A 14321-nucleotide genomic window follows, 5' to 3' on the forward strand; every position below is an offset into this window, starting at 1 on the left:
AAGGAAATAGACAAAATCCTCTCAACTACCGACCAGTATCACTGACTAGTGTTGTAAGCAAGGTATTAGAAAAACTTATAAGAAAAGTTTGGGTAAATCATCTAGAAAAACACAGTATGATAACAGAAAGACAGTTTGGTTTCAGAAAAGGAAAATCATGTGTTACTAATCTGTTGAGCTACTATGACAGAGTAACAAACACAATACAGGAAAGGGAAGGATGGGTGGACAGTATCTATTTAGATTTCAAGAAAGCTTTTGACACAGTACCACACCAAAGACTTTTATGGAAGCTGTACCATCAAGGAGGAATTCGAGGCAAACTGTTTTGTTGGATGCAAGACTTTCTCATAAAAAGAGAAATGAGGACAGTACTAAGAGGAAACTACTCATCATGGAAAGAAGTGACTAGTGGAGTACCACAGGGTTCGGTGCTGGCACCAATCATGTTTTTAGTGTACATAAATGATATAAACAGTAACACTGGAAATGAGAGCTATCTGAATATGTTTGCAGATGATGCAAAAATACAAAGGAGAATTACTAGCACAGACTCTTGTAGGGAGCTACAAGAAGAATTAAATAAACTTCATGAATGGAGTAGTACATGGCAAATGGAATTCAATGTGGACAAGTGTCATGTAATCAAGTTTGGTAAAAGTGGAAAAAGACCTGATTGGGATTATAAGTTAGGAAATAAAACCCTATACACATCAGAAAGAGAGAAAGACCTAGGTGTGATTATCAATAACAGACTATCTCCGGCTGACCACATCAGCGAGAAGGTACGGAACATGTATACACTGCTTGCAAATATGAGAATAGCATTCACATACATAAATGAAGACATGCTAAAAGGATAATAACATCATTCATCAGACCAACCCTGGAATATGCATCAGTAGTCTGGAGTCCTCATCTCAAAAAGCATATAGACAAGATTGAAAAAGTTCAAAGGGCCGCTACAAGATGGATACCAAGCTTAAGGGACCTAAGCTATGAAGAAAGACTAAATAAACTGAATCTACCAACACTACAGGAGAGAAGGAAAAGAGGTGACATGATAATGCTATATAAGTGCATATCAGGAAAGGAGAAAATAGACATAAATGATTACTTAACATATGGAGAAGCATCAGCAAGAGGACACTGCAAAGAACTGCATAAGAAGAGAGGTGATAAAGACGTAAGGAAATTCAGTTTCCCAAACAGAGCAATTGATCAATGGAATGCAATACCGAATGAAATAGTGTGTGCCAAAACAATTCACAAATTTAAGGATATGTACGATAAATATGGTCTAAGACACGGGACAATACGAGCTTGACTCATTCCTGTAAAGATACAATTAGGTAAGAACAATTAGGTAAGGTAAGAACACACACACACACATTCAAGTTTCGACATGGAACAATCTGTCGCAAGGGTATCCCAACCCAGGATTTCCTCGTACCGCTTAGGAATAGGAGGTAAATCGGAATTCCCCAACCCCACAACCCTCACCCCTCCACCCCCCCCCACCCCCACACTCTCACCCCCCATCCTGCTGTATCACGGGCACAAGCACTCGTTATCAAAGCCCTTATCGCGTTTATCTTTGAGAGCTTCAGTAAACAAACTCATCTGCAATCCGATATGTAACTTATTCTTTATCGATTTTCAATACGCTGAGAGAGACAGACAGACAGACAGACACACAGACAGACAGACAGACAATAAATAAATAAGAACATAAGATGATGGGTTTGTGTGTGTGTGTGTGTGTGTGTGTGTGTGTGTGTGTGTGAGTGTGAGAACTGCCTAACCCTTTCACACCGATGACATTTAAACGGTTAATGATGCACACCTAACTTCCCTCTCTGTCAATCTATCTATCTTTCTATCTCTAAAAATGAAGGTACCAGGATTAAAGGGCACAGACGAATTTTCAACACCTGTCTCTAAGCGACTTATTTTTCCTCATTAATCATCTATATCATCTTGCTATGGTTTTCCATTGATAAAATACAGTGGAATATTGAGGATAGAGTGGAGTATAAATCGCTATGGAAGAGGCGCTACGAATATCGACTGCCCTTCAAAACTTCATATTCTTTTTCGGTGTCATGATTAGCCTTTGCTGTTATCTGAGTTTTGTGTCAGTAATGGAGAAAAAATTGCCACAAAAGAGGTGTTAGGAAAGCATCATTGAGTGCCTATAGGTGTTAGTGAGGATGAAAATTGGTACGTGTGTTGAATTTTGAAAAGGGCAATTAATTATGAAAGTTATTTGGAGCTTTTTTTTTTTTTTATCAAAAACACCTATTTTTTCCCTTATGTTTTAAGTTTTTTTTACACTAACAGGTTGGCCTAGGCCTGTGTTACCAGAGAACTGATTATACATTCTCTCTCTCTCTCTCTCTCTCTCTCTCTCTCTCTCTCTCTCTCTCTCTCTCTCTCTCTCTCTCAGGAACGGGAAGAGAGAGGAGGACGAAGATAAAGAGACAACACTCCCTTTCTGGAAGACCAACATCATCTATCAGGTATTCAATATTCATAAAATTTTTCAAGTTTTATGATTATGTAAAAGATTGTTCTATACGGTATACAGGATTGTTCATAAATATGGCCCTAATATCTTGTGTGTTGCGAGGACGGCTCAGCAGGTGCGGGAAGCGTAGATATTTTTGGTTACTTAAAGAACTTAGTAAACTAGAATGGCACTCAGTAGAGCACATACCTCCGCCAGCGCCCCATCTCGCAATGTTAAAGAAAGTGAAAAAAAAAACACACAAAAAAAATCCCGGATCCGCACCAAAATTTAATGACGTGTATTTTCGTGGAAATCCTTCCAGTGGTTTTTGTGTAATCTTGCTCACAAACAAACGTACAGGGGTGAAAACATAACCCTCTTGGCGGAGGTAATAAATGCATTACATATGGGCATCCTTGTATTTTTTTTTTCCACTTAAATAGCTATCAAACATTTCACACGCAAATCAGGAGTTAGTGTTTGGTATCATATTACAGTAGTACACTTTCTTAAGCTTAAGTTATGCATAAGGTTGTTTATTTATTACGTCACACACACACACACACACACACACACACAAATAACTAAATGCTATGTAGACTATCTTTTAAAATGTGCTTAGATGTTTTTATTACTATTTCTTTCAGGTCTACCCTCGCTCCTTCAAAGATGCCAACCCAGACGGAACCGGAGACCTTGCTGGTAAGATGCGTAATTACGATCTCCCTGTCGTAACTTAGATGTGTTTTATTTACAGGAAGAAGTAGACAAGGGGAGATTTTTACACGCCTTTCCCTGAGCTTTCTGCAGAAAACAGTAATAACCTCGTTAGAGAATACCACACCAGATTTACGGTACAAACTGACGATAATTTTCCTCTCACCTCGTAACTGTGAACTATTTTTCGCATTAAGGGAAAGAAAAGGGTAGTGCAGAGTTTTTCATTGTATCTTGCTCCTTTGAGAGAGAGAGAGAGAGAGAAGAAAGAACATCATCCTCATTACCATCATCACCATCACCGTCATGAACACCACCACCATCATCATCATCTTACGAGGGGAAAATATTCTTAAGCTATATCTGCCTTAAGAAAACGGACAAGAAAAGCAAAGTACAAAATATTCCCTTATCTCTTAATTATAGTTCATCACGCAAAGAGTTCATAGAAGTTAAGACAAAAAATCGATGGTCAATATATCTGGTGTTTCATTAACAAGAGGTCGAATCCATTTTTCCTGGTGATGAGGATTATATTTGGTTTGTTTTAGTGGTTAGGAGGTGCAAGAGTGATTGGAAGGTCACGGGATCATATCTGTTTTTGGTGGTAACGTTCAGAAGTGGAGAAAAAAAAAAGGTCGGGACGATGATAATGAGGAGGAAGAGGACGAGGATGGTGGTGGTGGTGGTAAGGAAGTGGTCCAGCGATGGTACAGGCTCGAGATCAAACTTAAGTGTTATGGTGATGGACGTTTGGGTGGGGGGAAGTGGTGGTGGCCGAGTGTTTGGAGAAGCTGATGTCGTCTAAAATGACATACCGTAAGTTCGAGCCTAGGCTGGAGAAGGGAACAGTTTGATTAAATGAATTCCGTTAAAATAGACTTTATATATTTTCCACAAGACTTACCGGCTTCTCATTAATTAATAAATTAAATAAATAAATAAACAAAATTACACCCCGCTAACACCGATGCACCAGTCCTGAATAGGACAACCCTAGCACGTATTTAAAATGGATGGTATTAGTGCCGAAGTGGTGACTTAAGAATGTGTGTGGCGCGTAGGAGGACTGCTGGGCCTAGGGGAACGACTTGTTAAGCCTATATCCAGAGTAGAAAACATAAAAAAAAAAAAAATCCTTTCTAGTGTCAGGCAATTTTTCTTTAGCTGATAAAAGAACCTGCTTTTGGGGGTCATTTTTTTCCCCATTAGCTTAGCCTAGATTTTTCGTACGCTTGTGGTTTATTTCACGTAGCTCAATAGCAGAAAGATGGCAGTGCTATACTGTACACGTGTAGTTGTAGCGTACATCCTTTCCACAGTAATTCTTTCGTGACTAGCTCCATATTCTATTGTTATTCTGTTGTACTCAGCATTCAAGATGGAGAGATTGCAATTTCAGTTAAGTTACAGTACATAAATACATAAAAATGGCGCTATGCTTCTTCTCAAGAATTTCCAGTATTGAGGTTGGCCATGTACAGCTGATGTCTTCTATTCAAGCACGGACTTGGGGGGGGGGGTGTACTGTAGGCCTCACCCCTCTAGTTTTTGCAGAACAATTATTGCATATACAGTACTTAAAACAATATTTACCAAGAAAATATGCAGTAAATATCTTACTGCATCTTTTTGCACTTGCATAAATCATTGTACCTGTATGAATGAAGCAAGTAAAGTGATTTTAATTTGGTTAATTATCTGGATTAATTGATATCTGTGCTAAGAATTACACCCCCTCCCCCCCACTTTTCCTAATATCCTGGACCCGGCCATGCTATGGACTGGAAGCAAAAGCAAGTGCCAACACCAGCTAATTACTTCCCTAAAGTTACTGGAAGCTGTTGGGGAAAAAAAAAAAAAAAGATGAGAAGTGTAATAAGATTTGCAACGACGTGAGTGTCTCAGCTTGGACTCCATGTACTTACAATGAGCACCAATATTCGTGTCGCGGTTTTGTCCGAAGCTTTAATTTAACTCGTGAAACATTATGAACCGTCCGTATGACACACGGCGGAATATACCAGACGTATAGCCCGTCGGCTTTTGTTTTCAACAGATTTCACGACACGACTAATGGCGCCCCCTGTACACGTGTCAAAAAAAAAAAAAAAAAAAAAAAAAAGTATCTCACGCCCGGGGATCTACGGATGTGAAAATGAGCGAGTTTTGCAGACGCATATAAATCTATTAACATGTTGCGTCAAAAAATATACCACCCAGTAAGTGACCATTTATGCGATTTCGAGTCGTAATGATTACCAAGGTCAGTATTTACACATAATTACAGTGAGCCCTATATATCACAATCCTTCGTCCGTGTTTTAGAATTATATGGGCGGAAAGATGGCCGATACTTTTTTGTTTGTATAACCACTCAGAAGAACGATTACCGAGGGACTGTACTTAGGAATACAAAGGAAAACAAACAGCAACAAACCTAATAGTCCTACGAGGCTGTTTGTTGTAGAGAAGACTATGGATACCTAATTCTACTAGATGATGATAAGGGTGGCAGTGCTAGAAGGCTCTTATTAATGTGTCCGGGTATTCCATGCCTGAGAGTGATTGTATGAGTACGAAGCTTGTAGCCACCTCTCTCTCTCTCTCTCTCTCTCTGCCGGGAGGGGTAGCTCCCTCCTGTAACCCCAGCGGGGCTATATGGCCTTAGTTGCCTAGCTCGGGGAATTCATTTCTCCATTCTCTCTCTCTCTCTCTCTCTCTCTCTCTCTCTCTCTCTCTCTCTCTCTCTCTCTCTCTCTCTCTCTCTCTCTCTCTCTGTCATGGTAACACCTCCCAGGGTTAATGGTAGCCACTACCTGAACAAAATTAGATTTAAAAAAAACAAAAAGGCACTCATGGATTGGAACCTCTGCGCCTGAAATCAATAAAAAAGAGTAATTATGAAAGAGGAAATAGCCGATAGGTAAGCAGATAGGAGGCTGGGACTGGAAATGAATGTTTAAAGAACTGAGATAAGACATAAAGATATTAGAGCAACGGGGATTGACACACACAGAGATGGTGTGGCAGGAATATGTGGAATTCTGCTTTATCTGCCTGTTTATCTATATGAGAGAGAGAGAGAGGGAGTTAAAAGGCACGACTGAGAAGAATAAAACATAGGCTACAGTTGTGTGTGTGTGTGTGTGTGTTTCAGAATTACAGACGGAGACAGGCAGGTGACAAATATGAAAGTAAATGAGACAAAAAAATAATTCTCTCTGTCTGTCTGTCTCTCTCTCTCTCTCTCTCTCTCTCTCTCTCTCTCTCTCTCTCTCTCTCTCTCTCTCTCTCTCTCTCTCTCTCTCAGGCATCAACTCCCGCCTGGACTATCTGAAGGATCTGGGTGTGGGAGTGGTGTGGCTGAGTCCCGTGTTCGAATCCCCGATGAAGGACTTCGGATACGACATCTCAAACTACACAGCCATCGACCCCATCTTCGGCACCATGGACGACTTCGACAGCCTCATACGCGGGATTCATGACAGGGGTAAATATTATTCGCCGTATTATTACCTCTTTTTCTTTCTTGGTGTTTATATCATTGTATTTAATTTGATCAGATTTTGCTTATTCTGTAACCACTCCTGGACACCACGTATGATTTCGACAACACTCCTTCGCGGGCGTCATGATTTCGCACCACATCGCAAGTCCGCACCCAACCACTCTAGTGACCAACAGGAGTGGTTCTGGGGGGCACTGATATATGTCCAAATAATTTTTGCGTACTGTAATGAGTCAAAATATCACATGGGCAATTATGTAAGCAATTTAATCTCCTTCTTATTATTTATCTTAGTTTTTCGACTCAGGGATGAAGCTGGTGATGGATTTCGTGCCCAACCACTCGAGTGACGAACACGAGTGGTTCAATAAGTCGGTGAATCAGGAGGACCCGTACACTGACTACTATGTTTGGAACGACGGTGTGATAGACTCCAACGGCACCAGACACCCGCCGAACAACTGGGTGAGAGAGAGAGAGAGAGAGAGGGTGGGGGTAGCGGTGGTAATTTTGAAGAATAAAGTAATAATGTATGACGATAGGAGAGTTGAAAAGTGATTAGGTGAATGAGAGAGAGAGAAACACGCAAGTTATGACGAAAACGTTTGAGTCCAGAGGAATAAAGATGGAGCGAGTAAGCTCTCATCTCTCCCTCCCAGGTGAGCGAGTTCCGTGGCTCAGCGTGGGAGTGGAACGAGGGAAGGCAGCAGTATTATTATCACGAATTTTTGAAGGAACAGCCAGACCTTAACTATCGATCTGAAGAACTTAGGAAGGAAATGGAGGTAAAGGACTATTTATCTATTTATCATTATTATTATTATTATTATTATTATTATTTTTATCGTTATCATTGCTATTACACTTATTACTATTATTGTTGTTGATCTCGTTCTTCATTTTGCTATTTTTCTTTATATTTACTCTCTCTCTAGAATGTGCTTACGTTCTGGCTGGAGAAGGGGGTAGATGGCTTCAGGATGGATGCTCTCATGTATCTGCTTGAGGTTGAAGGTAAGGCGACACGTACTAACCTCTCACAGCTTAGTTTATGGTCAACTGTAGTTAGATGGGAGGGCTGAATTGCCTAGTTACCAAGGAGACTCATTCTTATCTCATAACTAAGGCTCACCGAATATCATGCACTTCATTATATTCTCCGTCTCCTCCTCCCCCTCTTCCATCATCTTCCTCTCCTCCACCTCCTCCTCCTTCTCCCATAATTCTCAGTCTTCCCCTTCTTCCGCCAGATGTGACCTTAGACGAACCAGTTGACCCAGACTCTGGCACAGATGACCCCGATGACCCTGACTCCCTCGTTCACATCTACACCACCAACCAGCCAGGAACCTTCCAAGTACTGCATTCTTGGCGCCAACTCATTGATCAGTATGACGAGAAGTAAGTTGAGGAAGTGGGTTATGTGGATCGATAGTGGATCTAGTGGATTATGTGGATTAGTGAAGTAAGTCATTAGATTAAATGGTGTAAGTGAATTATATGGATTAAGTAAGTGGATAATGTGGACTAAGTGGACCGTCTGGATTCAGTGGATGAGGTGGATTGTGTATGTTGGTGACTGAAATTTGGGTATCCTTTTATTTTCATCATCATCTGAGTACACCGCTTCCCGTCCGATCAGCGAAGTTAAGCAACGTTGGGTCTGGTTAGTACTTGGATGGGTGACCGCCTGGGAACACCAGATGCTGTTGGCATCCCTACGTGTCAAGTGGGGTTGGTGGAGGATTAGTGCCCCTCCCTGTAAAACAATTAACTCTAAGCCATTGGCCACCCCGTCTGGGATACATGGCGTCTGGCAATGAATGAAATGAATGAATCTTCATATTCATCATTATCACTGTCATCGTTATCATTACTATCATCGTCATTATCATCATCATTATCGTCATCGTCATCACCATGATCATCATCATTATCTTCATTATCAGCTACACCACCAGCCAATGAGGAACCTTTATTGTCCTTCATTTCTGAAGACAAGCAGCTGATAAAGACTGATATAAAACAAGTCATTGCCCAACCTTGGTTCATATGTGAGAAAATGTTACATACTTGAGTGACTCGCGAAGGCTTCGCCCTCGCTCGTAATAATAATAATAATAATAATAATAATAATAATAATACAAAACTCACATTTCTTCCTAGGATGTTAATGGCAGAGGTGTACTCCGATGTGAATGACGTCATGCGTTACTATGGCAACGACACCTACCCCCTGGCGGACTTTCCCTTCAATTTCTTCCTCATAGAAAACCTTCTCAACCGCACCGACGTCACAGGATACGCGTTGAAGGACATCGTGGACCTGTGGATGGATAATATGCCGGCGGGGAAGTGGCCGAACTGGGTGGTGAGGAGATTTTTTGTTTTCTTCCCTTGCCTCTTCATCCTTCAAATCAAACTTCTCCCACACTCGTTAACATAAATTATCTATCCACCTTCTTCTTGACCAACCACGCCTCCTCCAGCCTTCAAACCCGCTCACATACGCCCTTTTCACAACCGTCTTCAAACCCATTCCCTCCACATGACCCCAAGATCTAAGCACGTTCTCCACAGCCTTCACACTTTCTTACTCCTCATCTTTCACGAATAAGTGTCATGATGATGATGATGATGATGATGATGATGGCACTAGTGGTGATAATGCTGCTGATAATAACAACAAAATAGCTAGAGATGGTGTCCAGAAAACACAGCGACACCGTGCCGGAACTCAGATCTCTGACCTTCACATCTGACTGATCTGAATAATTTCTTCAAGCCCTTCCCCATCCCACAATATAGTTCCAATTTTTATCCCAATCGAGTCAAGAATCTGAGACAGTTTATGACTTACACACACACACACACACACACACACACACACACACACACACACACACACACACACACACACACACACACACACACACACACACACACACACACACAGAATCGGGCCCGATCCTCCGGGGTCACAAATAATCATCTATCTATCCATCATCCAATCCTGTCGTCCCATGAGGAGCTTAGGAGCCCGGGGTTAGGCAAGCTGGTCCTGAAGACGAGGGTGACCGGCCTCACTTATCCCTAAGTGGCATTACTTGAGCAGTAAACCCCAATCAACCCTTGGGACACAAACATGCATTGGCTCAGTCCGATTAGGGCCCCATAATTTGGTTATTTAATTACCACCCAGCGTTGTAAGTGGTTTCCTGGTGTACAGGAAACCATTTGGTTTGTCACTCAGTGTACAGTCATCCATAGAAAGAAGGAAGAGGAAAGAATGAAGGAAGGAAAGACAGAAGAGGAAGGATGGAAAAAAGAGAGGAAAGGGCGTGCATCCGAGAGCAGCACTACATCGAGTGAGTGGATGGTGAGCGTCCCCACCAATAATAATGATAATAATAATAATATAATAATAATAATAATAATAATAATAAATTGTGAAAACTTGTATAACTCAAATCAAATACACCAAACTTTCTCTTTAGGAATCCCATACTGAGGATGGCCATGGTACAGCTGATGTTTTTTATGGACTGGGAGCTACACTAAGTGCCAAACTCGCTAACTACTTCACAGCAGTTGCTGTTGGCTGAAAGGAAAGAAATCTAAAATGTGTTGTAAGATTTATAATGTGTGAGTCTCAGGTTGGACTCTGACTGTACTCTATATATATAAAAGCTAAACTAAGTGCCAGACGAGCTCATTACTTTCAACTAGATGCTAGAAGCTACTGAGGAAGAAAGAAATATGAAAAGTGTACTAAGACTTGCAACAGTGAGTGAATCTTAACTTGGGCAAGCTGCTACTAATAGTATTGAAAAAAAAAAAAAAAAAGTGAGTGTTAGATGACAGATCACTGTTTCGTAATTCATGGAACTCAAATGCTTACAGAAATACAAAAAAAACAGACCACTCAATGAAGGTACAAAGGTTATATAACAAAAGGGATGCTCTGGACCTAATTTATGCTGTAGGCTACCCTGTGACTGGAAAATATATATGTACAAAATAACAATAATACCAGTAGCCCTGCTCCCCCTTCCAGCTGGGTAACCATGACAACGGGCGCATCGCATCACGTCTGGGGGAGGACCTGGTGGATGCCCTAAATATGTTTGACCTCCTCCTGCCCGGCACCCCTGTCACCTACTACGGGGAGGAGTTGGGTAAGCTCTGTTTTACTATCTTCTTCCCTGATAGATCTTCACACCGGCAATGCTACCCAACGCCCAGTTAAACAGCGTATACTTTCCCCATCTGTCCCCATTACTCCAAACCATCTCACCCCGTTTCTCACGCATTTTTTTTTTTTTTCCTCTGCCAACTCCCATCATCCTACCTTTCGCCTAGAATGTCTTATCTCGCTTATTCCTTTAAAGAACTGGAGGTCCCCTCAGTTGAATAAATAAATAAGTAGTAGGCCAGAACAGTATTTACGTAAAGTCCTAGACACAGTTAATCAAGATACAACCCTTTTGGAGATAAGGGTTTTCTTCGGCTTAAGAAAATCATCAGTCCTGATATAAAAATGAAAAAAGATACACACACCAGACAATGGTAAGGTGTAAATACAAAGTAAATTGTTAAGGAACAGGTGTTACGAAATACAAGGTTACACGAATACTAACCTGTTACAGGGATGGAGAACACCTTTGTGAGCTGGGAGGAGACTGTGGACCCAGAGGGATGTCGCTGGGGGCCCGAGCACTACCAGGAGCACAGCAGGGACCCCGAGAGGACCCCCATGCAGTGGGACAGCACCTCAATGGCCGGTCAGACGCTAGTTGCTTGTCTTTTGTTTGGAGGGAGAGGGTTGCTATCTCTTGTCTGGAGGGTGATGGTTACATGTTTATATCTCCTTTGCCAGTCATATTGTTTGCTGGTAACCTTTTGCTTTGGAGAACGACTCAGATGGTAATATAACGCGTTTCTTTTCTAGCCTTAGTAAGATCCCTAACCCCTTTCAGCACAAGTGATGGCCAAGTGTAGTCAGACTGGAGGGTTGATTTCACTAGTAATCAAGAATTAATGGTCGTCGAATTTTTTGCAACCACTAATTGGTATTCGAGTTGTGGGAGTGGCCCATTTCTCTCACAAACGTCAGAAATTCTTACAGCTAAAATAGTTTTAATATCCCTTTGTCAACTGCTCTAAAATTATCGTGTTAGACTTCGGTTAGCTATGAGCAAAACTGTTCTAATATTTCCAGGCTAGGCCTGGGGGGTGGGGGGGCGTAGGATTACGACTGAAGAGTTCAGAGGAAGGATGGGACTGGAATGTATTGCTGTTGCGATGAGGAGGGGTAAATTGTGATGGTTTGGACTTATTGAGAGAATGGAGGATGACACTTGGGTGTGGAAGGTGAGAAGTGTGAACGTCGAGGGTAGGGTTGCGAGAGGCCGACCGAAAAAGGCCTGGGACGAGGTCATAGGGGGTAACCTCAGGGATAAGGGAGTGAATAGGGAGGCTGCAAGAGATCGAACAGCGTGGAGAGCTGCCATTATAGGTGACGAAGACCGACGCATGCAAGCATGTTGAAGTCTTTATAAACGATACGATACGAACTCAACCAGGTTTTCACCACCTTCAGTTCCACCCACTGTTCCACCTGGTTCCCCATCAATTAAAAATTGTTATAATACTCCCTCGTTCCTTATAATTGTTCTGTTGTTATTATTATTATTATTATTATTATTATTATTATTATTATCATTATTATTATTATTAGCTTCACACTTTCCGTCAGCTAAAACTGCGTTGACATTCCCCCAGGCTTCACCACCTCTAATATTTCATTCAGTCAGTCAGTGATTCACTTGGCTCCCTGTCATCTAAAATTGTCATAATGTTTCCCCGTTACCAAAATTTTTTCTATTATTCCCACATCAATTCCTTCACGTTTTACGTCAACTAAAACAGCTCACATATTCCAGGCTTCACCACCTTCAACTCCACCTGGCTTCCCGTCAACCCAAACTACTTAGAGGTGAACGCGGCTAGGCAGGAGAGCGCCGAAGTGAGCCACCTGAAGATATACAACGCCCTGGCTAAACTCCGGCAGGAGGAGGTGTTCGTGAAGGGAGTCATTGCTTTCCCTGTTATTACCAAGGAGATATTTAGCTTTACAAGGTTAGATTTTTTTTGTTTTTTTTTTGTTTACTCAGCTTCAGGCATTCCCCCCCCCCCCAGATCAGCAATAGCGTAATCTCTCCCTGTTCTGGGGTCTTAGTGCTGCAGCGTGTGCACACATTAAATAATCCAGAATTTCAAATGGGGGGAGGGGGCAGTGGGGAGCCAAGAGTCTAACCGAGGGAGCCATGGGCCTTCCTTCCTCCCCAGTTGCTACGTCACTGCAGCTCAGGCAGAAAGGCGTGTTGGTGAAGGTCGTCGTGGAATTCTCTGCCGACTCCGAAGAAGGACGAGGAAAAGAGGACACAGAATCTTCCCATACCCCTTCATTTATCAAATTTAAGTCACATGAAGAAATTATAACGTGAACTATTTCCTCTCTCCCTCTTGTACTTCCTGCCAGCGAAAAATCTGAATTACGGCCGGGAACTACGGTATGTTTTATATTCCTGCAGGTCACTGGCGCACGGGGATATGTATTTAGTGGTGCTCAACACGGCCGAGGAGGAAGTGGAAATCAACCTTCACCACCACTCCAACTTCCCCTTACCAGACACCGCCACTGTTGTCCTGCGCTCACTCCACGATGATTCGCCGGAGACGGAAATTGGGTCAGTTAAGTTCGGATACTTAAAATAACTATGATGTGTGTCTTGGGGCCCGTATTCTCGTCGGTTAAGGAAGCTACCTGACATCTTTTCCTAAGCGGCAGCAAAAAGTAAAATTGTCTCGGTACTGAATGGTTTAACCCTTTCACTATGTATAAAGAAGGCTCAGTAGTTATGATGTTAATGAAGACTGTATGTAACCCTCCAGTCAAAAGAAAAAAAAAAATCCATGCCAAGCTGAATAAAACCGCCAGGAGCTAGCACAATTTTAAAATAAAAAAAAATAGTACCGAGTGGTTTAAAATTATAAAAGAATTTGACCCACATAGTGAAACTGGTGAAAGGGGAAAAGTTTCGACTCGACTTGGGGGTGAGGGGGGGTCCGAAGAAGACCCATGTCAGCCCGAAACAATAAATATGAATAAATTTTTTTGTGGTTATGTCCGCAGATCCGAGTTGAGTCTGGATGATGTGGCGATGGTGGAAGGGGGAGGCCTGGTGCTGCAGTTACCATAGCTACGTTGCTTCACGTACGTAAACACACACACACACACACACAGTTTTAATGTCTTCGGTCCGAGGGCGTATCATAGCTTATCAAAATAAGCTTTGGTTATTACTATCCAAGAGAAAATTTTGTTATGGCCCTGGAGCCAGTTGCTGTACCTGAGTGGACTACTGTAATATGAGGATAGATTCAGTGTCAGAAACACAATACTTATCTGACTACACAAATTGTAATCCAGATATGGTTTATGACTGTTCCAATAAAAAAAAATCTTTCTCCACTGCTCTGTTGGCTTCCATCGACCCTAAGAGACGCTACGATGAG

The 14321-nt window shown here is 41.9% G+C and overlaps 1 protein-coding gene across 1 annotated transcript; it reads left to right on the top strand.

Moving 5' to 3' along the window:
* Positions 1-2453: 2453 nt before the first annotated feature.
* Positions 2454-14005, top strand: LOC145412099 (salivary alpha-glucosidase-like). Its single transcript, XM_080282015.1, has 13 exons — positions 2454-2522; positions 3160-3214; positions 6543-6722; positions 7048-7205; positions 7400-7525; positions 7676-7754; positions 7991-8141; positions 8907-9111; positions 10798-10918; positions 11390-11524; positions 12686-12881; positions 13337-13492; positions 13939-14005. The coding sequence occupies exons 3-13, from the start codon at positions 6620-6622 to the stop codon at positions 14003-14005; spliced, it is 1497 nt and encodes a 498-aa protein (XP_080138141.1). The 5' UTR covers positions 2454-2522; positions 3160-3214; positions 6543-6619.
* The last annotated feature ends 316 nt before the right edge of the window (positions 14006-14321 follow it).

This window comes from Coenobita brevimanus, chromosome 92 (genome assembly GCF_032717465.1).
Source record: "Coenobita brevimanus isolate Jiangsu-jjx chromosome 92, ASM3271746v2, whole genome shotgun sequence".
NCBI lineage: Eukaryota > Metazoa > Arthropoda > Malacostraca > Decapoda > Coenobitidae > Coenobita > Coenobita brevimanus.